Source organism: Trichomycterus rosablanca, chromosome 10 (genome assembly GCF_030014385.1).
Source record: "Trichomycterus rosablanca isolate fTriRos1 chromosome 10, fTriRos1.hap1, whole genome shotgun sequence".
NCBI lineage: Eukaryota > Metazoa > Chordata > Actinopteri > Siluriformes > Trichomycteridae > Trichomycterus > Trichomycterus rosablanca.
Window position 1 is genome coordinate 20,730,734 of NC_085997.1, and position 24,361 is coordinate 20,755,094.

Below are 24,361 nucleotides of genomic sequence, written 5' to 3' on the forward strand. Positions count from 1 at the left end.
GGAAACCCACACGGACACGGGGAGAACATGCAAACTCCACACAGAAAGGACCCGGACCGCCCCACCTGGGGATCGAACCCAGGACCTCCTTGCTGTGAAGCGACAGTGCTACCAACTTAGCCACCGTGCCGCCCAAGCACTTTGAACTTCTACAATTACTGAATGTAGTCCACCTGTTTCGCTGCATGCGTTGTTAGCCCCCGTTCATGCTGTTCTTCAATGGTCAGGACTCTCCCAGGACCACTACAGAGTAGGTATTATTTGGGTGGTGGATCATTCTCAGCACTGCAGTGACACTGACATGGTGGTGGTGTGTTAGTGTGTGTTGTGCTGGTATGAGTGGATAAGACACAGCAGCACTGCTGGAGTTTTTAAACACCTCACTGTCGCTGCTGGACTGAGAATAGTCCACCAACCAAAAATATCCAGCCAACAGCGCCCCGTGGGCAGCGTCCTGTGACCACTGATGAAGGTCTAGAAGATGACCAACTCAAACAGCAGCAATAGATGAGCGATCGTCTCTGACTTTACATCTACAAGGTGAACCAACTAGGTAGAAGTGTCTAATAGAGTGGACAGTGAGTGGACATGGGATTTAAAAACTCCAGCAGCGCTGCTGTGTCTGATCCACTCATACCAGCACAACACACACTAACACACCACCACCATGTCATTGTCACTGCAGTGCAGAGAATGATCCACCACCTAAATAATACCTGCTCTATGGTGGTCCTGTGGTGGTCCTGTGGTGGTCCTGACCATTGAAAAACAGGGTGAAAGCAGGTTAAAAAAGTATGCAGAGAAACAGATGGACTACAATCAGTAATTGTAGAACTACAAAGTGCTCCTATATGGTAAGTGGAGCTGATAAAATGGACAGTGAGTGTAGAAACAAGGAGGTGATATTAATGTTATGGCTGATCGGTGTATTTCATAGCTATAAATAAGTATGGAATTTAAGCATAAAAAATCCTAATAAGAGTTACATTTACATTTCAGCATTTAGCAGACACTATCCAAAGTGACTTATAGTACTGTGACAGTATATTGTCTTAGCAATTGAGGGTTAAGGGCCTTTCTCAAGGGCCCAACAGTGGCAACCTGGCAGTGGTGGGGCTTGAACCAGCAACCTTTCGATTACTAGTCCAGTACCTTAAGCACTAGGCTACAACTGCCCTTAAATAACAAGACTCAGTAGTGTGTTTGGCCCCCACATACCTGTATTTAAATTTTTGGTGTTTAGCAGACATCTTTATCCAAAGTGACTGACAGTATACGGTCTGAGCAATTGGGGGTAAAGGGCTTTGCTCAAAGGTCCAACGGCAGGAATCTGACAGTGGTGGGGTTTGAACCAGTGACCTTCTGATTACTAGTTGAGTACCTTAATTGCTAGGCTAGAACTGCAAAACAACAGAGTTAATTAACCAAACCTAAAGTTAAAGAGGTGTTAGACCATTTCAGATACTAATTTCTACCCAAGAATTACACTGGTTGGTTTGGAATCACTAATTCAAAGAGCAAAGCATTATTATTTTTTTTTTTTTTTTTTTTTCAAAAACATTGATATAGACATTTTAACTATAATGTTCTTTGTAGAACACATAATAATTAATTTGAATAAAACATAGATGTCTCTACCGAGCCTGATCTTATATGATTAAAAAACGTTGCAGAGATTGCAGAGAAAACGTTGCTTTTTTTTAATCATCTCTAGTATATACTGTATACTTAACAGTTTAATGCCATGTTTAATTTCAGATCACAATATGAATAATGAATTGAATATACACTATACACATACAATTTGCAAATTACTGTTATTTTAATTGACATACTGTGCATTCATTCTCAAATAATTTTCCTATAGAAATAAAACCTCGTTTTAATTGATGCCATTATCTTCAATGATATTTACACCTATTTTGTCAGGCAGACTGAATCAATGTAAATGAATCCAGCAGAGCAAAGAGAAATCCATTACCTGTTATAAAGTGCTAAATTAACCCATGCTTATTTTATCTGAAACGAATCAAAGCTCATTTGCAGTTTAGATAAAGCATGACAAACTATTTTAATTAGAGATTTAAGCCTGTGATAACTATCATTGTTAATATTAATGACTGGCAAATGAATCAACATGCATTGAAATACTGTTTATACACTGAAGAGCCAGAAAATTAGAAATTTCCCCCAGTATGTGCATGTCATGGTCAGATATTTATTAAACATTGGGCTTATGATAGCAGTATAAATGTTAAATGAAGCGGATATGGACAGGCATACAAATCTGAGTCTTTAATAAGGGCTAAACTGTTATGGTCAGATGACTTGGTTAAAGTATTTTTAAAACAGAATGGGGTGCTCACATGCAGCCAAGGGGGGACTAGCCACTAGCTGTCCACAGGCTGTAGGGCGGTCAAGACTCACCAATCCCAGAGGATATAAACCCTATGGCATCTGGTATGGACCAAAAAGAGTAATTACAGCTTTAATTACAGTATAGTTTTAATACTGGTGATGATGCGAATGTGTCACAACACAGTGCATTGAGCCCTTCTGTGTATGGTGCTGCACAATGACGGGTCAGTCGAAATGCTGATTCTAACTTCTGTCCACCATCAAAAGCACATACAAAGGCTAAGCAGGAACTAAAACTGGACATTGCAACAACATAAGAAGGTCAGCTCAAGGTCTGTTGAATCTTGCTTTCTCCAAGATTGTGATGCTGGTCAGGTACATGTGCATCATTTATCCATAAAGGAGATGAAAGCAGAATGCACTATAGGACAATTTACCTCACAATTTACCAGCACGTGTTTCAAATTCTAAGAAGTCCTGGAACTAGATACAACGTAACTTCTACAAATGCCTTGTGGTGTCAATTTTTGTTTGGAAAGCATATTAGATGGGTGATCCAGATTGTTTGACTCGCTTCTATACTATAAAGAGAAGATTCCCAATGTTTTACTAATCAACTTAATTTTCTAAATGCAGTACAAACAAGCAGGATGCGGTCGCCATTCTCTTCTTTACAATACATGATACATTTTTAATAGGAGACAGAGCTGGACTGCAGGCAGGCCAGTCAAGCACATGCACTCTGTGTCTATGCAGAATGAGGCCAGTCAATGTCTTTCTAAAATAACCATTGACTTCCTAGTAAAGTACATCGCCTAAGTGTCTAAATATATGTATAGGGTCGATTACCTTCATCCGGTTCCTTCTGCAGCAGGAAGCATAGTTTTAGACAAACTGCAAATCCCAGGAGCAGCAGCAGTACCGCTGATCAGCAATAACTCACAGCATCTGGTTGCAGCTGTTTAAGGAAACCCTGAATGCCTGCACATTGCTGGGACTTACTCAGTCAGCAAGGTAGTTTTCCGGTGTGCGATTCCTCCTTATTCCTCTTTACAATATGTCTTTCTAAAATCCCAAATATGCCTCCATGTCAATGGTGCCTTTACACATGGTGCAAAGGCACCATGGTGCAAAGGCACCCCCCCCCCCCATTTTCTTCCCTAATTTAGTCGTGTCCAATTACCCTGATTGTGTCCTCTATACTGATTCGCCCCTTCACCGCTGACTGAGGACGCCTCTCAACTGACATACACCCCCTCCGGCACATACAGTTAGTACAGACTGCATTTTTCACCTGCACGAGTCGAGTTCATACACTGATGGGCACTGTGTACGGAGGGCCACACCCCCATCAGCATTATTCCTCAGCCCTGTGCAAGCGTCATTAGTCAGCCAGCAGGGGCCGCAGTTGCACCAGTTATGAGGACCTATGATCCGAATGTTTACCCCTATGAACATCAGCCAATCATTGTTCATGCAGCCGCCCAGCCCAATCGGAAGGCAGAGCTAAGATTCGATACGATGTATTCAAAACCCCAACTCTGGTGTGCTACCGTACTTTTTACCGCTGCGCCACCTGAGTGGCTTAACATTAACATTTTTAAATGGTTCGCAAGGTATTTTAATGATAAAATTAAAGTTGGCCTGATATTAAGCAGTTTTTTAGATAACACACATGTATCAGTGGTTTCCAGTCTTATTCTTCACAGAATGGCAGAATTGACAATTCTCTCATGATGTTCAGCACAAATTGGTGATCTATGACATCTTTGCTTGCAACATTCAGTGGCTCCTCCTTTTATACACAATCATCATAGCTTCAACTGTTATCAGTTACCTTGCTTACTGTGGAACGTTTTAAACAGCCTAAGTTAAATATTCTATACGTTTTTAGTGTTATTTTTCTCCTGTACAAACGTTTTAAGGGATGGTGTTGAAGGCATCAAATTCAAAATTTGTTTACATCTTCAAAATACACTGATCAGGCATAACATTATGACCACCTTCCTAATATTGTGTTGCCCACCCCCCCTTTTACTGCCCCATACGCAAAAAAACGCGATGCACTGTGTATTCTGACACCTTTCAATCAGAACCAGCATTAACTTCTTCAGCAATTTGAGCTACACTAGCTCGTCTGTTGGATCTGACCACACAGGCCAGCCTTCGCTCCCCACGTGCATCAATGAGCCTTGGTCGCCCATGACCCTGTTGCCGGTTTACCACTGTTCCTTCCTTGGACACTTTTGATAGATACTGACCACTCAGACCGGGAACACCCCACAAGAGCTGCAGTTTTGGAGATGCTCTGACCCAGTCGTCTAGCCATCACAATTTGGCCCTTGTCAAACTGACTTAAATTCTTACGCTTGCCCATTTGTCCTGCTTCTAACACATCAACTTTGAGGATAAAATGTTCACTTGCTGCATAATACTGTATATCCCACCCACTAACAGGTGTCGTAATGAAGAGATATTCACTTCACCTGTCACTGGTCATAATGTTATGCCTAGTCGAAAACTGAAAACATTAAAAAAGTACTTTTACGATAAAACCCCAAATTTTATGTGTGTTAGTAAGTAAATGAAAAACAGGCACTTAATGGAGCTCTCCTAATTCCTTTCGCTTTTCCACTTGAAGCGTCTGTGCCAGTGTTTGTATTACAATAACCCTTAATCTCCCTTCATTTGACTATTTCTACAAGGAGTTTCAGAGTTACATCATTCACAGCCACTTTAAATGGGACGCTGCACTCACTTGCCACCTCATTTTCCTCCTCTTTGTCATCCCATCCTGTACTGTTTATATTTGAATGCATAGCATGTGTTGAGTTACTGGGTCATGGGTGGCATTCACGTTTAAGCTGAACAAACCAATAATGTGTCATGAACGTGCTCTCCATTAATCAGACTTGGCCATGCATGAAGAGAGAGCCACAGCTCACTCCATATTTTTCCAGCACCATCGGAGTGCGACAGATGTTTGTGCGTTCATTAGTATTCTACAACCTGGGCAAAAAGTGAACACTACTCAGTGGAGGTCTCAAAGAAGCCAAGGACGACATGGATGGGTGGCAGAGACAGTATGCCTTTAGAGGAAAAACAGAAAAGCTGGGTCACCTTTAAAATGCATTTCCCAGTTTTTGTAATACATAGAGACACATAAAGGGAAAAAAATAATATATATATATATATATATATATATATATATATAATAAAAAATAAATAATAAAACTAAATAATACTTTCATAGTACAAATGCCATAAATAAACTTGTAAGCTATAAGGACTGTTGTTGCAGTGTGCTGTTTGTAAAAATCCAAATAAAAGATGTTCAGAAAAGGGTAAAGCTCTTCTCATAGTGTAGCTGGATAAGACTGTAATTATGAGGGATCTTCAAAAAGTTTCCGCACTTTTATATTTTTGTTGGAAGCGGTGAGGGTGGGAGGAGTAGTAATTGGTCATGTCTGAGAGACTAAAAGAGAGCTTATAGTCCAGATTTAGCGCCATCTGATTTCCACCTTTTTGAACCATTCAAAGAAGCTTTTAGGGGAAGAAGATTTTTAAATGATGATGATGTGAAAGCAGCGGTGCATTAGTGGCTACACGCTCAAGCAAACACATTTTTGCTGATGGCATTAAAAAGTTGGTATGACATGTAATCTGTACCATGTAACGACATGTAAAAAAGATCCCTCATATATACAGGTTATGCCTAGTTCACACTACACGATTTTTGCCATGATTTTCGCTCACTGACTGGTCGTCACTAGATGTGGAAGCTCGGAAGCAACTCTGTGTTCGCTCTGGGCTCGAAACTCAGCTCTCAATTGTTATGTGTGAACTGTTTAACAACTTGATCCAAGCAACTCAAGAAAAATATCTAGCATGTTAAATATCTGGACCTGTCGCTGACTCTAAATCGTGTAGTGTGAAAGGTGTTTCAAGCAGGTTGCAAGTGGCAGCGAGTGCTATGTCGACAGCCAATGAGAATGCAGGATAAAGGGTGAGGGAAAGTCTGGGGAGGAGTGTAAAAACATAGGACAGGGGCATAACATAGTTTCTATCAGAATAAATTGGCGCACACACAAGCTTTACAGTTTTTTGTGTTCTAAAGCTGGAGCCTATCCCAGCTTTTCAGTGGGCGCAAGGCACACAGTAACACCCTGGACAGGACGCCAGTCCATCGCAGGGCAACTTGGCATTAGTTGCTACTAAATAAATAATTAAAAGTTGGTAAATCCAAACTAAATTGTACTTTAATAGCCTTTAGTTAGCACTTCAAATTTCTTGGAGATTAAAATATTTAGATACTTTAGCCCATTATACCCAGTAACTTGTAAAATTAGATCTTGTTTCACTAGTAAATGTTTATTTTTTATAGGTCAATTAATCATTTAATCAATCAATCAACTAATCAATCAATCAGTCAATGAAGACAAGATGTACTTAAATGTACTTTGCTTCACTGTGTATCCATTAATCCTCATAAAGATGTCATATACTTTTGTCTAGATTAAATTTCTAAAGCGCTGGAACTACATTCAGTGGGAAATGAATCTCTAAAAATGTCATGCTACAATAATTCGAGGTAGCCTACTTTTGCTTTAATTAGGTTAATTATAATTCTTTAAGAACGTGTTACTCTGATTTTATGATCCCGAGTTAGAGAGATCACAAAAAAGAAGGGATGACCCAGGAGCCCCAGACTGACAGAGTTTTGACTATCAAAGAAATGTTCCTTGAAAAGCACTGCTGGAGTAATTATGAGATAACCATATTGATATGAAACACCATCATACAAGCTGAACAGGAATAAAAATTAATAGTCTAGCAGTGGCTTACTTTCATTAATGCCACTCTGGGGGGTCACACACATCTTTACATCTTTTAATTACAACTCGATGGGGGTGTGCACACAGGCTAAAATATTTTTTTAGGAATCGTTGGGCAAAATAGCCTCTAAGTTACAGGTGCTTGTGGTGACGGATTATAACAACAATACCATATAATATATTAATACATTTTATAATAATGTTCTCTTAACTTGTTTCTGTTACTTTTATTCACTCCTTTTGTTCTCACTAATTTTCAGGTGCATTTGTGATTAGAGTAACAGCTACAGATGCCGATGATGAATCATATGGAAACAGTGCCAAGCTCGTGTACAGTATTCTCCAGGGACAGCCATACTTCTCTGTTGAACCCGAGACAGGTACAAAATAAATATTTAATGTTCTTTATTTGTTTTATGTACAGTGTATCACAAAAGTGAGTACACCCCTCACATTTCTGCAAATATTTTATTATATCTTTTCATGGGACAACACTATAGAACTAAAACTTGGATATAACTTAGAGTAGTCAGTGTACAACTTGTATAGCAGTGTAGATTTACTGTCTTCTGAAAATAACTCAACACACAGCCATTAATGTCTAAATGGCTGGCAACATAAGTGAGTACACCCCACAGTGAACATGTCCAAATTGTGCCCAAAGTGTCAATATTTTGTGTGACCACCATTATTATCCAGCACTGCCTTAACCCTCCTGGGCATGGAATTCATCAGAGCTGCACAGGTTGCTACTGGAATCCTCTTCCACTCCTCCATGATGACATCACGGAGCTGGTGGATGTTAGACACCTTGAACTCCTCCACCTTCCACTTGAGGATGCGCCACAGGTGCTCAATTGGGTTTAGTCCATCACCTTTACCTTCAGCTTCCTCAGCAAGGCAGTTGTCATCTTGGAGGTTGTGTTTGGGGTCGTTATCCTGTTGGAAAACTGCCATGAGGCCCAGTTTTCGAAGGGAGGGGATCATGCTCTGTTTCAGAATGTCACAGTACATGTTGGAATTCATGTTTCCCTCAATGAACTGCAGCTCCCCAGTGCCAGCAACACTCATGCAGCCCAAGACCATGATGCTACCACCACCATGCTTGACTGTAGGCAAGATACAGTTGTCTTGGTACTTCTCACCAGGGCGCCACCACACATGCTGGACACCATCTGAGCCAAACAAGTTTATCTTGGTCTCGTCAGACCACAGGGCATTCCAGTAATCCATGTTCTTGGACTGCTTGTCTTCAGCAAACTGTTTGCGAGCTTTCTTGTGCGTCAGCTTCCTTCTGGGATGACGACCATGCAGACCGAGTTGATGCAGTGTGCGGCGTATGGTCTGAGCACTGACAGGCTGACCTCCCATGTCTTCAACCTCTGCAGCAATGCTGGCAGCACTCATGTGTCTATTTTTTAAAGCCAACCTCTGGATATGACGCCGAACACGTGGACTCAACTTCTTTGGTCGACCCTGGCGAAGCCTGTTCCGAGTGGAACCTGTCCTGGAAAACCGCTGTATGACCTTGGCCACCATGCTGTAGCTCAGTTTCAGGGTGTTAGCAATCTTCTTATAGCCCAGGCCATCTTTGTGGAGAGCAACAATTCTATTTCTCACATCCTCAGAGAGTTCTTTGCCATGAGGTGCCATGTTGAATATCCAGTGGCCAGTATGAGAGAATTGTACCCAAAACACCAAATTTAACAGCCCTGCTCCCCATTTACACCTGGGACCTTGACACATGACACCAGGGAGGGACAACGACACATTTGGGCACAATTTGGACATGTTCACTGTGGGGTGTACTCACTTATGTTGCCAGCTATTTAGACATTAATGGCTGTGTGTTGAGTTATTTTCAGAAGACAGTAAATCTACACTGCTATACGAGCTGTACACTGACTACTCTAAGTTATATCCAAGTTTCATGTCTATAGTGTTGTCCCATGAAAAGATATAATGAAATATTTGCAGAAATGTGAGGGGTGTACTCACTTTTGTGATACACTGTATGTGTTTAAATAATGTCAGTGTTATACACACATTTGCATTTCTATGATATAACAGTTGTATGCATTTTTATTACTTCGACTTACATATTATATTCGACTTACACATTATATTACATGATAATTCCTTGTCTCCTTTGACCTCATGCTCTCATGTCAGGTAGCTGTGCAACTGTGTTTTTGCATAACTGAACAAGTTTCTTGGTCACTGTTTGAATGTATTAAAGCCCAGAAATAGTAGTTGACCTTTATAAGAAGTAAAATCTGAGCAGTACACAGAGACAGTAGTTATTAGCTTTGTCAGGACATTCTTAAAATAAAAGTTGCAGAATAAGTCCTCACTGAAAAAAATTCTAAGCAAAATGTACTGGTTGTACTAAATGTGTCTGGTTGAAGAACATAGAATATACACGCTAGTGCACCAGAGCTGGGATTTCGAATACATCGTATCGAATCTCAGCTCTGCCATCCGCCTGGGTTGAGCGGCCACATTAACAACGATCGGCTTGTTGTTCATATAGGGGTGGGGACTCCTCGTTAAGCTGGATAGGGACTCCTCGTACCTGATGCACTACGATCTCTGCTGGCTGATTGATGGCGCCTGCACAGAGGCGGGAAAAGAGTGCGGTTCAGGGTGTGTCTCTCCGTACATAAGGCTGATTCGCATATATGCACTCGCCTAGTGTGGGTGACAAAATGCAAACGGCTGCTGCCCTTGTGTCGGAGGGGGCGTGGGTTAGCTTCGTTCTCCTTAAATCAGAGCGGGGGTCGGCATTAGTGGAGAGGAAGCATGATGCAATCGGGCAATTGGACACTCTAAAAAGTCGGGAGAAAAGGGGAGAAAATGCATAAACAAAATAAAAAAATAAAAAAAGAATATAGAATATAGAAATTGCATCAGTGATTACTTTATTTATCTATTAGGATTTTAATGTCATGTTTTACACACTTTGGTTACATTCATGACAGAAACGGTAGTTACTTGTTAGACAAGATTACATAGTCATGGACAGTTTAGTATCTCAATTCACCTGACCACATGTCTTTGGACTGTGGGAGGTAACCGGAGTTTCCGGAGGAAACCCACGCAATCACAGGGAGAACATGCAAACTCCACACAGAATGGACCTGGACCGCCCCACCTGAGGATCAAACCCAGGACCTGCTTGCTGTGAGGCGACAGTGCCAGTGATTACAGGACAATCTTGATAAAGACCAAAACCTATACTATGTCTTTAAAAGCCCAACACTAAAACAGTATAAACTGTAAAAAACATGTTAAAATGTCTAGAATCAAGGCCAATGACGATTTTAAACCTTTAAATCATCTTTTTTTAATGTGCATCTGCACTATATGACTACAGTATATATAGTTATTTGGACACATTTCTTAATTATTACATTTAGATAATTCAGCCACATCCATTGTTAAACGGTGCATGAAATCGATTATTTCCAGTTAATTATAAGCTTTCAAATTTGCGGCAGTCAGCTTTTTAATGTTCCAGTACAACTTTGCCTTATGCACAAAAGAATGTACATGAAGACCTGGTCTGATTAGTTTGGTGTGAAGAAACATCAGTGGCCTGTTCCTATAAAAATGTCTCTAACTGAACTTTAACTAAACAGGCTGAGGATTTTAACTTGTTTCATGTTAACTTGTGCTATAAATGTCATCGGAATATTGAGCTACATTTCTAAAGTGTAGACTGGCATGCATAATCCAAAGTATGTTTTTATTTATAATTTTTTTGGTTGTTTTTAAATGTTATGCAAAAATCAACTGTTAAACTTTCTATATTTGTCGCTCAGGTAGTGCAGTGGTAAAATACACTAGCACACCAGAGCTGACATGTCGGGCTGGGCGGCTATATGAACGATCGATTGGCTTGTTGTTCATACAGGGAGGGAGGAGCTGGATAGGGACTCCTCATAACTGATGCAATTGCAACCTCTGCTGGCTGATTGATGATGTCTGCACAGAATTGAGGGATAATGCGTTGATCAGGGTGTGTCTCTCCGTACACAAAGCTGATCCGCATATGAACTCACCTCGTGCAGGTGAAAAGATGCAGTCAATTTCCTCAATCAGGGTGGGGGTCAGCACCAGTAGAGAGGAAGCATAACACAATTTGGTCAAATTTGGATAGGCTTAAAAATGGGAAAAAATGCATTAAAAATAAATAAATAAATAAAATTCTATATTTAGTCTCAATCTGCTAAAAGCCAAAGCTAACTTGTTGTTACACAGACTTGATTTGCTATGATTGGCTGTCTCCAGTAAGGGAAGGTATGCTTGTCAGTGCGCTCTCAGTACCACTCCCAAAAAATCTGAGCTTGAATGTACGCTATCATGTTTGTGTAAAAGTACAGCTCATAACTATTTCTTTCTTTCACTTATGTACTGCAGCCCAGTATCCTTATATACATTATACATACAGTACATATACATACATATATATACAGTGTATCACAAAAGTGAGTACACCCCTCACATTTCTGCAAATATTTCATTATATCTTTTCATGGGACAACACTATAGACATGAAACTTGGATATAACTTAGAGTAGTCAGTGTACAGCTTGTATAGCAGTGTAGATTTACTGTCTTCTGAAAATAACTCAACACACAGCCATTAATGTCTAAATAGCTGGCAACATAAGTGAGTACACCCCACAGTGAACATGTCCAAATTGTGCCCAAATGTGTCGTTGTCCCTCCCTGGTGTCATGTGTCAAGGTCCCAGGTGTAAATGGGGAGCAGGGCTGTTAAATTTGGTGTTTTGGGTACAATTCTCTCATACTGGCCACTGGATATTCAACATGGCACCTCATGGCAAAGAACTCTCTGAGGATGTGAGAAATAGAATTGTTGCTCTCCACAAAGATGGCCTGGGCTATAAGAAGATTGCTAACACCCTGAAACTGAGCTACAGCATGGTGGCCAAGGTCATACAGCGGTTTTCCAGGACAGGTTCCACTCGGAACAGGCTTTGCCAGGGTCGACCAAAGAAGTTGAGTCCACGTGTTTGGCGTCATATCCAGAGGTTGGCTTTAAAAAATAGACACATGAGTGCTGCCAGCATTGCTGCAGAGGTTGAAGACGTGGGAGGTCAGCCTGTCAGTGCTCAGACCATACGCCGCACACTGCATCAACTCGGTCTGCATGGTCGTCATCCCAGAAGGAAGCTGATGCACAAGAAAGCCCGCAAACAGTTTGCTGAAGACAAGCAGTCCAAGAACATGGATTACGGGAATGCCCTGTGGTCTGACGAGACCAAGATAAACTTGTTTGGCTCAGATGGTGTCCAGCATGTGTGGCGGCGCCCTGGTGAGAAGTACCAAGACAACTGTATCTTGCCTACAGTCAAGCATGGTGGTGGTAGCATCATGGTCTTGGGCTGCATGAGTGTTGCTGGCACTGGGGAGCTGCAGTTCATTGAGGGAAACATGAATTCCAACATGTACTGTGACATTCTGAAACAGAGCATGATCCCCTCCCTTCGAAAACTGGGCCTCATGGCAGTTTTCCAACAGGATAACGACCCCAAACACAACCTCCAAGATGACAACTGCCTTGCTGAGGAAGCTGAAGGTAAAGGTGATGGACTAAACCCAATTGAGCACCTGTGGCGCATCCTCAAGTGGAAGGTGGAGGAGTTCAAGGTGTCTAACATCCACCAGCTCCGTGATGTCATCATGGAGGAGTGGAAGAGGATTCCAGTAGCAACCTGTGCAGCTCTGGTGAATTCCGTGCCCAGGAGTGTTAAGGCAGTGCTGGATAATAATGGTGGTCACACAAAATATTGACACTTTGGGCACAATTTGGACATGTTCACTGTGGGGTGTACTCACTTATGTTGCCAGCTATTTAGACAATAATGGCTGTGTGTTGAGTTATTTTCAGAAGACAGTAAATCTACACTGCTATACAAGTTGTACACTGACTACTCTAAGTTATATCCAAGTTTCATGTCTATAGTGTTGTCCCATGAAAAGATATAATGAAATATTTGCAGAAATGTGAGGGGTGTACTCACTTTTGTGATACACTGTATATATATATATATACAGTGTATCACAAAAGTGAGTACACCCCTCACATTTCTGCAGATATTTAAGTATATCTTTTCATGGGACAACACTGACAAAATGACACTTTGACACAATGAAAAGTAGTCTGTGTGCAGCTTATATAACAGTGTAAATTTATTCTTCCCTCAAAATAACTCAATATACAGCCATTAATGTCTAAACCACCGGCAACAAAAGTGAGTACACCCCTAAGTGAAAGTTCCTGAAGTGTCAAGTTTCCCAGAACTGCCTTAACTCTCCTGGGCATGGAGTTTACCAGAGCTTCACAGGTTGCCACTGGAATGCTTTTCCACTCCTCCATGACGACATCACGGAGCTAGCAGATATTCGAGACTTTGCGCTCCTCCACCTTCCGCTTGAGGATGCCCCAAAGATGTTCTATTGGGTTTAGGTCTGGAGACATGCTTGGCCAGTCCATCACCTTTACCCTCAGCCTCTTCAATAAAGCAGTGGTCGTCTTAGAGGCGTGTTTGGGGTCATTATCATGCTGGAACACTGCCCTGCGACCCAGTTTCCGGAGGGAGGGGATCATGCTCTGCTTCAGTATTTCACAGTACATATTGGAGTTCATGTGTCCCTCAATGAAATGTAACTCCCCAACACCTGCTGCACTCATGCAGCCCCAGACCATGGCATTCCCACCACCATGCTTGACTGTAGGCATGACACACTTATCTTTGTACTCCTCACCTGATTGCCGCCACACATGCTTGAGACCATCTGAACCAAACAAATTAATCTTGGTCTCATCAGACCATAGGACATGGTTCCAGTAATCCATGTCCTTTGTTGACATGTCTTCAGCAAACTGTTTGCGGGCTTTCTTGTGTAGAGACTTCAGAAGAGGCTTCCTTCTGGGGTGACAGCCATGCAGACCAATTTGATGTAGTGTGCGGCGTATGGTCTGAGCACTGACAGGCTGACCCCCCACCTTTTCAATCTCTGCAGCAATGCTGACAGCACTCCTGCGCCTATCTTTCAAAGACAGCAGTTGGATGTGACGCTGAGCACGTGCACTCAGCTTCTTCGGACGACCAACGCGAGGTCTGTTCTGAGTGGACCCTGCTCTTTTAAAACGCTGGATGATCTTGGCCACTGTGCTGCAGCTCAGTTTCAGGGTGTTGGCAATCTTCTTGTAGCCTTGGCCATCTTCATGTAGCACAACAATTCGTCTTTTAAGATCCTCAGAGAGTTCTTTGCCATGAGGTGCCATGTTGGAACTTTCAGTGACCAGTATGAGAGAGTGTGAGAGCTGTACTACTAAATTGAACACACCTGCTCCCTATGGACACCTGAGACCTAGTAACACTAACAAATCACATGACATTTTGGAGGGAAAATGACAAGCAGTGCTCAATTTGGACATTTAGGGGTGTAGTCTCTTAGGGGTGTACTCACTTTTGTTGCCGGTGGTTTAGACATTAATGGCTGTATATTGAGTTATTTTGAGGGAAGAATAAATTTACACTGTTATATAAGCTGCACACAGACTACTTTTCATTGTGTCAAAGTGTCATTTTGTCAGTGTTGTCCCATGAAAAGATATACTTAAATATCTGCAGAAATGTGAGGGGTGTACTCACTTTTGTGATACACTGTATATACATTTATTTTCACCAGGTACTTTTTATTTCCAACAAGCTCATGGTCAGAAGGCCACATACTTTAGGCCATTTTATTGTACTACTGTATCATTGTATCCTTTCATTATGTTTCCCAACAGGTGTGATTAGAACAGCTCTGCCCAGCATGATTCGAGAGAACCGGGAGAACTACCAGGTTGTAATTCAGGCTAAGGACATGGCAGGACAAATGGGTGGTCTCTCAGGAACCGCTACAGTCAATATCACACTACTGGATGTCAATAATAGCCCTCCTCGTTTCCCTCGCAGTGAGTGTCCACTTTTACGTGCTCTACATGCAAATACTATGGTAAAAGAAAATCAAAGGCATGTTTAAAAAGTGGTTCTTCGAATTGCATGGAGTTTAGTTAACCATAATCCATAAACAGACCTTTGTGAAGTGCATGAGCTTTTTAACATCGCCCTTTATGTAAACATACTTTAGTGTCAGTGGTTGATGCACGCTCGTGTTGTTGATGATTAATATACAGCACTGCTCTGAGCATTGACCCTGAAGTCTGGCAGCTTAAAATGGTTTAATACTAACAGAATTATACAGTGGCTGTGTGTGTGTTAACGAGAGCAGGAGAAATAAAAAGTGAGAGAGCACAGCTGGAGCTCTGTTTTGATAATCCCTCTTTTCAGTATGCTCTTAAATCCAGTGGATGAGGCAACCTTAGAAACACAAGCTTAAAAAGAAAAAAAAAATAGGCGTCCTCACAGAGCAAGAATTCTATTAAACTAAACCATAGAGGGACAGCTTTGCTTTTCCCCTGAGATTTGGGTAAACAAATAGACAAATGCGGTCTGAAAGTGCCTGCAAGAACAAAAAGTTTACTCAAAAACCTGTATTTTTACACACTTGACTTACTTCCCTTGTTTCTTTGTGAAGGTGTGTACGATCTCTCCACGCCCGAGTCGGCTGAGGTGGGATCCTCTATCGGCTGGGTTAAGGCAAATGATGCCGACAGCGGTGAGAATGCAGAGATGTGGTACAGCATTTTGGATGGCGATGGGCAGGATGTATTTAACATCATCACAGATGGAACCAGTCAGGAAGGGGTGATCATAATCAAGAAGGTGAATACAGATTTACTTCTATTTAAATCATTCTATTTTTTAAATTGTTAGAAATAATCACACATGATGGCACAGCTGGCAGAGTAGGTGCCACACAGCTGGCTTTGATCATTATCTGGTCAGTGTCTGTAAAAAAAAAATCACATTGTTCCTTTTTTACATGAGTTTTGCCACTACTTGTTAAAATATGTAAAGGGTAGATTGCTTGGGCCAAATTGTGCCAAAGTGTGAGTGTTTGCCTGTGATGGAGTAGCACCCTGTCCAGGATGTATTTTAGCCTCTACCCAGTGTTTCAGAGTGAAGAATCTTCAGCTAAAATCTGCCTGTCTCAGTATGTCTCAAGGATTACCCACTCTGTGAATTTATGTGGCAAGCCATGAAATAGGGCACCAGTATGGTGTACTTGATACAAATACTCTAAACACTGGAGCTCTATTACAATTAATGCCTGGGCAAAATCCCCCATGCTAACTTGTACTATGGATCTGCCTGGTCCTCTCACCATTCAAAAATCTGATACGAATTGCTCAAACTTTAACAGTGACATTAAAGTATATATATATATATATATATATATATATATATACATACTTCACCTAGCAATATATATATATATTGCTGGGTGAAGTATGCCCTTCAAAATGAATGTATTTATAGATTGTGAACTAGTAGTAAATACTACATTTCTGTTTAATACGAGGATTCTTCAAAAAGTTTCTGCACTTTTTTGGGGTGCTCAGGTGACGCAGCATGATAAGATGCTGGCACATCAGCGTCGAGATTCTGAACTCCCAGGTTTGAGTCTCGGCTCTGCTACTGGTCGGCTAATGCCTGCAGCAGACAAAATTGGTCTTCAGTCTGCTAGGGTGGGAAATGACCGGATTAAACAGAGGTGTGGGGCTGTGTAAGGATCCTGGTAGCCCAGGGCATCTGCACAGCAGGGGAGGAGCGCAGAGGTCAGGACGTGGCTCTCCGTGCGTGAAGCCGGCCTCAAGCGCAAATCCACCAAGGTGTGTATGTGTGTGTGTGTGTGTATTAGAAGGGATCTGCACAAACATCGCAGGGAGTGTGTCAGTCAAGTCACCCCCTCCTTGGGCACCACTTGGGGTCCCCAGCAGCAGATTGACTACACTAAATTGGGAGAAAAAGGGGGTATAATTCATCTTCTGTTGCATTTTTCTCAGCGTCGTAACAACTTTTTAATGGCATCAGCAAAAAAATTTTTTGGTTGAGCACGAAGCTACTGATGTACCGCATCACATCATCATCACATGAAAATCTTCTTCCCCTTAAAGCTTCTTTGAGTGGTCCAAAAAGGTAGAAATCCAGACTATAAACTCTAATTACTACTCCGCCCGCCTCTACACTTGCCAGCGAAAATTTATGATTTGGGTATTCCCTAACCAACTAATTTAACCTACACTACTGTTAAAGCTGCTACATATTATATCAGACCACAAACCAACATATAACACTATAGAATTATTATACTATGACCTTTTCATATTTTCTAACCCTGCTGTTTGCACACTTTCCATCTTTCACAGCCACATGTTCAGCAAATCAACATTATTCACATTCATTTGGATTAAGGGATGTTTGAAATGTAATCCCTTCAATCGAATCCATCATGTCCTATTACTTTTTCAAAGGTGCTTATTTCTATTCACTGCTGAGTAATCCTATTCTCTTTTGTATAATACAGGGGTCTATTGGGATGGTTAAATCTACTGATAGTGTCCCCTTTCTCTCCTAGTTTGGTCTGGCTTTGAGGAAGCTCTGGCCATTTATCAAATCTTATTGCTAAAATAGGAGTCAAAGATAGATACTGCGATGAAGAATTGGTAAAAGGTAATAAAGCACCCTGAATCTCTAATGTGAATATACTTAAAAGGGTGTATTAGGGTCAGATATTGGTGCATTAAGTTATTTAATGTAGAAGAAAAAAGAGGCAGTGAAAAGCGCTATTCAACAAAAGCACACCACCCGGGCTCAGGTTTAAATGTGTTAAATTCAAGCCCAGGAGGAGCTAAAGGATATCGATAATCCATGCTCAAATGCTCCAATTTGGTCAAACCTAAAGAAAAGAGAAAATAGGCCTTCCTTCCATTCCACTAAAATGAGCTTCTATTCAGATGTTTGTTTTGAATTTTTTTTTCACATTTTCTTTTCTTCAGCCTCTAGATTACGAAAGCAAGAGGATTTACTCGCTGCGGGTGCAGGTGACAAACACACACCTGGACCGGAGATTTGAGCATTTGGGTCCTTTCAGTGACACAGCCACGGTCAGGATTACAGTCACAGATGTAGACGAACCCCCAGTTTTTGGCCGGAGTTATTATATCTTTGAGGTAGATGAGGACACACCGCCTGGCAGTGCAGTAGGCACTGTAACTGCCCGTGATCCTGATGCTGCCAATCTCATTGTCAAGTAAGTGATTGATGTGGGCACACATTCATTTATTTACTATCCGCATGTATATATACACTGATCAGCCATAACATTAAAACCACCTCCTTGTTTCTACACACATTGTCCATTTTATCAGCTCCACTTACCATATAGAAACACTTTGTAGTTTTACAATTACTGACTGTAGTCCATTTGTTTCTCTACATACCTTTTTAGCCTGCTTTCACCCCATTCTCAGCACCGCAGTGACAATGACGTGGTGGTGGTGTGTTAGTGTGTGTTGTGCTGGTATGAGTGGATCAGACACAGCAGCGCTGCTGGAGTTTTAAAATGCTGTGTCCACTCACTGTCCACTTTATTTGACACTCCTACCTAGTTGGTCCACCTAGTAGATGTAAAGTCAGAGACGATCGCTCATCTATTGCTGCTGTTTGAGTTGGTCATCTTCTAGACCTCCAGCAGTGGTCACAGGACGCTGCCCATAGGGCAATGTTGGCTGGATATATATTCGGTTGGTGGACTATTCTCAGTCCAGCAGTGACAGTGAGGTGTTTAAACTCCAGCAGCATTGCTGTGTCTTATCCACTCATACCAGCACAACACACACTAACACACCACCACCATGTCAGTGTCACTGCAGTGCTGAGAATGATCCACCACCCAAACAATAACTATTCTGTAGTGGTCCTGTGGGGGTCTTGACCATTGAAGAACAGGGTGAAAGCAGGCTAAAAAAGTATGTAAAGAAATAGATGGACTACAGTCAGTAATTGTAAAACTACAAAGTGCTTTTATATGGTAAGTGGAGCTGATAAAATGGACAGTGTGTGTAGAAACAAGGAGGTGGTTTTAATGTTATGGCTGATCGGTATATATACAGTGTATCACAAAAGTGAGTACACCCCTCACATTTCTGCAGATATTTAAGTATATCTTTTCATGGGACAACACTGACAAAATGACACTTTGACACAATGAAAAGTAGTCTTTGTGCAGCTTATATAACAGTGTAAATTTATTCTTCCCTCAAAATAACTCAATATACAGCCATTAATCTCTAAACCACCGGCAACAAAAGTGAGTACACCCCTTAGTGAAAGTTCCTGAAGTGTCAATATTTTGTGTGGCCACCATTATTTCCCAGAACTGCCTTAACTCTCCTGAGCATGGAGTTTACCAGAGCTTCACAGGTTGCCACTGGAATGCTTTTCCACTCCTCCATGACGACATCACGGAGCTGGCGGATATTCGAGACTTTGCGCTCCCCCACCTTCCGCTTGAGGATGCCCCAAAGATGTTCTATTGGGTTTAGGTCTGGAGACATGCTTGGCCAGTCCATCACCTTTACCCTCAGCCTCTTCAATAAAGCAGTGGTCGTCTTAGAGGTGTGTTTGGGGTCATTATCATGCTGGAACACTGCCCTGCGACCAGTTTCCGGAGGGAGGGGATCATGCTCTGCTTCAGTATTTCACAGTACATATTGGAGTTTATGTGTCCCTCAATGAAATGTAACTCCCCAACACCTGCTGCACTCATGCAGCCCCAGACCATGGCATTCCCACCACCATGCTTGACTGTAGGCATGACACACTTATCTTTGTACTCCTCACCTGATTGCCGCCACACATGCTTGAGACCATCTGAACCAAACAAATTAATCTTGGTCTCATCAGACCATAGGACATGGTTCCAGTAATCCATGTCCTTTGTTGATATGTCTTCAGCAAACTGTTTGCGGGCTTTCTTGTGTAGAGACTTCAGAAGAGGCTTCCTTCTGGGGTGACAGCCATGCAGACCAATTTGATGTAGTGTGCGGCGTATGGTCTGAGCACTGACAGGCTGACCCCCCACCTTTTCAATCTCTGCAGCAATGCTGACAGTACTCCTGCGCCTATCTTTCAAAGACAGCAGTTGGATGTGACGCTGAGCATGTGCACTCAGCTTCTTTGGACGACCAACGCGAGGTCTGTTCTGAGTGGACCCTGCTCTTTTAAAACGCTGGATGATCTTGGCCACTGTGCTGCAGCTCAGTTTCAGGGTGTTGGCAATCTTCTTGTAGCCTTGGCCATCTTCATGTAGCGCAACAATTCGTCTTTTAAGATCCTCAGAGAGTTCTTTGCCATGAGGTGCCATGTTGGAACTTTCAGTGACCAGTATGAGAGAGTGTGAGAGCTGTACTACTAAATTGAACACACCTGCTCCCTATGCACACCTGAGACCTAGTAACACTAACAAATCACATGACATTTTGGAGGGAAAATGACAAGCAGTGTTCAATTTGGACATTTAGGGGTGTAGTCTCTTAGGGGTGTACTCACTTTTGTTGCCGGTGGTTTGGACATTATTGGCTGTATATTGAGTTATTTTGAGGGAAGAATAAATTTACACTGTTATATAAGCTGCACACAGACTACTTTTCATTGTGTCAAAGTGTCATTTTGTCAGTGTTGTCCCATGAAAAGATATACTTAAATATCTGCAGAAATGTGAGGGGTGTACTCACTTTTGTGATACACTGTATATATATATATATATATATATATATATACAGTGTATCACAAAAGTGAGTACACCCCTCACATTTCTGCAAATATTTCATTATATCTTTTCATGGGACCACACTATAGACATGAAACTTGGATATAACTCAGAGTAGTCAGTGTACAACTTGTATAGCAGTGTAGATTTACTGTCTTCTGATAATAACTCAACACACAGCCATTAATGTCTAAATAGCTGGCAACATAAGTGAGTACACCCCACAGTGAACATGTCCAAATTGTGCCCAAATGTGTCGTTGTCCCTCCCTGGTGTCATGTGTCAAGGTCCCAGGTGTAAATGGGGAGCAGGGCTGTTAAATTTGGTGTTTTGGGTACAATTCTCTCATACTGGCCACTGGATATTCAACATGGCACCTCATGGCAAAGAACTCTCTGAGGATGTGAGAAATAGAATTGTTGCTCTCCACAAAGATGACCTGGGCTATAAGAAGATTGCTAACACCCTGAAACTGAGCTACAGCATGGTGGCCAAGGTCATACAGCGGTTTTCCAGGACAGGTTCCACTCGGAACAGGCTTCGCCAGGGTCGACCAAAGAAGTTGAGTCCACGTGTTCGGCGTCATATCCAGAGGTTGGCTTTAAAAAATAGACACATGAGTGCTGCCAGCATTGCTGCAGAGGTTGAAGACGTGGGAGGTCAGCCTGTCAGTGCTCAGACCATATGCCGCACACTGCATCAACTCGGTCTGCATGGTCGTCATCCCAGAAGGAAGCTGACGCACAAGAAAGCCCGCAAACAGTTTGCTGAAGACAAGCAGTCCAAGAACATGGATTACTGGAATGCCCTGTGGTCTGACGAGACCAAGATAAACTTGTTTGGCTCAGATGGTGTCCAGCATGTGTGGCGGCGCCCTGGTGAGAAGTACCAAGACAACTGTATCTTGCCTACAGTCAAGCATGGTGGTGGTAGCATCATGGTCTTGGGCTGCATGAGTGTTGCTGGCACTGGGGAGCTGCAGTTCATTGAGGGAAACATGAATTCCAACATGTACTGTGACATTCTGAAACAGAGCATGATCCCCTCCCTTCGAAAACTGGGCCTCATGGCAGTTTTCCAACAGGATAACGACCCCAAACACAACCTCCAAGATGACAACTGCCTTGCTGAGGAAGCTGAAGGTAAAGGTGATGGACTAAACCCAATTGAGTACCTGTGGCGCATCCTCAAGTGGAAGGTGGAGGAGTTCAAGGTGTCTAACATCCACCAGCTCCGTGATGTCATCATGGAGGAGTGGAAGAGGATTCCAGTAGCAACCTGTGCAGCTCTGGTGAATTCCATGCCCAGGAGGGTTAAGGCAGTGCTGGATAATAATGGTGGTCACACAAAATATTGACACTTTGGGCACAATTTGGACATGTTCACTGTGGGGTGTACTCACTTATGTTGCCAGCCATTTAGACATTAATGGCTGTGTGTTGAGTTATTTTCAGAAGACAGTAAATCTACACTGCTATACAAGTTGTACACTGACTACTCTAAGTTATATCCAAGTTTTATTTCTATAGTGTGGTCCCATGAAAAGATATAATGAAATATTTGCAGAAATGTGAGGGGTGTACTCACTTTTGTGATACACTGTATATATATGTATATATCTGCATACCTAGTTTTACTGCCCTGAGTATTATGAACATGGACATCATAGAACTGAATGAGCACAATAACCTCACAGCACTATGGATCAGGGTGACCATGTACAAACAGAGTGCAAACAGAAAGCAAACAGAGCACTGAGAATACGAAGCAAAGCAAACCCCCTCGCCACCAAGACCAACAACAGCATGCTGAAAAAGTGAGATTTTGCTGTGCTCTGATCACAGAGCAATCACAGATTGAATTGTCCTGCTAAAAAAGAAAATAAATAAATAAAACAACCACATTGTAAGTGCAATTTTTAGAAGTGTAGACATAATTCTGGCTTTTTTAAAAGGCAGCGTTTGGATGTTTGTTATACAAAGAATTTTCTTTTTAGCAATGCCTAGATGACAAGACTACGTAAATTAGACAACATATAGAGAGTAATCAGACGACAAATGAAAAATGATAAATGGATGGCTTGTGCACTGCTGTTTGCATTAACACAATACTCATTTTGTACATTTTAAAGCTGCTATTTAACATTTTGAGCGAATACTCATTAATTTAAAGGAACAACACAACCAACCCATTACCAGAAAATGCAGTTTCTAAACTAAATGCTTTGTCCTAATATTGTGTAGCACTAATGTAATACTAAGCATGTAATACTATGCAGTATTTTAGCATACTATATAATATAGTAGAAGATTAGGCTTCTTGGGACCATAGTATCTACACCGACCAGGCATAACATTATGAGCACTGACAGGTGAAGTGAATAACACTGATTATCTCTTCATCACAGCACCTGTTAGTGGGTGGGATAAATTAGTCAGCAAGTGAACATTTTATCCTCAACATTGATGTGTTAGGAGCAGGAAAAATGGGCGAGGGTAAGGATTTGAGCGAGTTTGACAAGGGCCAAATTGTGATGGCTAGACGACTGGGTCAGAGCATCTCCAAAACTGCAGCTCTTGTGGGGTGTTCCTGGTCTGCAGTGGTCAGTATCTATCAAAAGTGGTCCAAGGAAGGAACAGTGATAAACCGGTGACAGGATCATAGGCAACCAAGGCTCATTGATGCACGTGGGGAGCGAAGGCTGGCCCGTGTGGTCCAATCCAACACACAAGCTACTGTAGCTTAGATTGCTGAAGAAGTTAATGCTGGTTCTGATAGGAAGGTGTCAGAATACACAGTGCATCACAGTTTGTTGTGTATGGGGCAGCAAAAGGGGGACCAATACAATAATAGGAAGGTGGTTATAATGTTATGCCTAATCGGTGTGCATCCAGTGCATATATTTTTAGCCAAGCAATGAACATAAACCATTACCCATACTGTATTGTAGTAGTATGTGGAGATTTCGGGCACATCTTGTCTGAAGAGTGACTCTTCCAAGCTGCCTACAAGTACTTTCTGACCAATTTATTAGCAAGATTATACTAAAACTGTAGTATAATACTTTGCTCTGTGGATAGCCCAGATCTCTTCTGGCATATGTTTTAAAGATTGTTGGAAACAATGTTTTAAAACATATTTACCAATATATTTACAATCTACCATTCTACCATGTCCCAAATGTGCTCTTTTTTGTATACCAGTAAACAATTAACTGGTAATTTAATCAGCCACAGTGTTCTAAAACACCACTTATGTAACTGTAACATACAGAAGTTGTATATGTTAATGCATTAATGTATGACATACACAGATGAGCCGTAACATTAAAACCAACCTCCTTGTTTCTACACTCACTGTCCATTTTATCAGCTTTTCTTACCATATAGAAGCACTTTGTAGTTCTAC

The 24,361-nt window shown here is 41.8% G+C and overlaps 1 protein-coding gene across 1 annotated transcript in view; it reads left to right on the forward strand.

Moving 5' to 3' along the window:
* LOC134321840 (cadherin-10) overlaps positions 1–24,361 on the forward strand; it is a 67,885-nt gene that overhangs the window by 25,970 nt on the left and 17,554 nt on the right. Inside the window, exons 3-6 of the mRNA XM_063003678.1 lie at positions 7,454–7,573; positions 15,024–15,191; positions 15,815–16,002; positions 18,180–18,433. Of these exons, the coding sequence (XP_062859748.1) occupies positions 7,454–7,573; positions 15,024–15,191; positions 15,815–16,002; positions 18,180–18,433 (730 nt within the window). The remainder of the gene's footprint in view (positions 1–7,453; positions 7,574–15,023; positions 15,192–15,814; positions 16,003–18,179; positions 18,434–24,361) is intronic.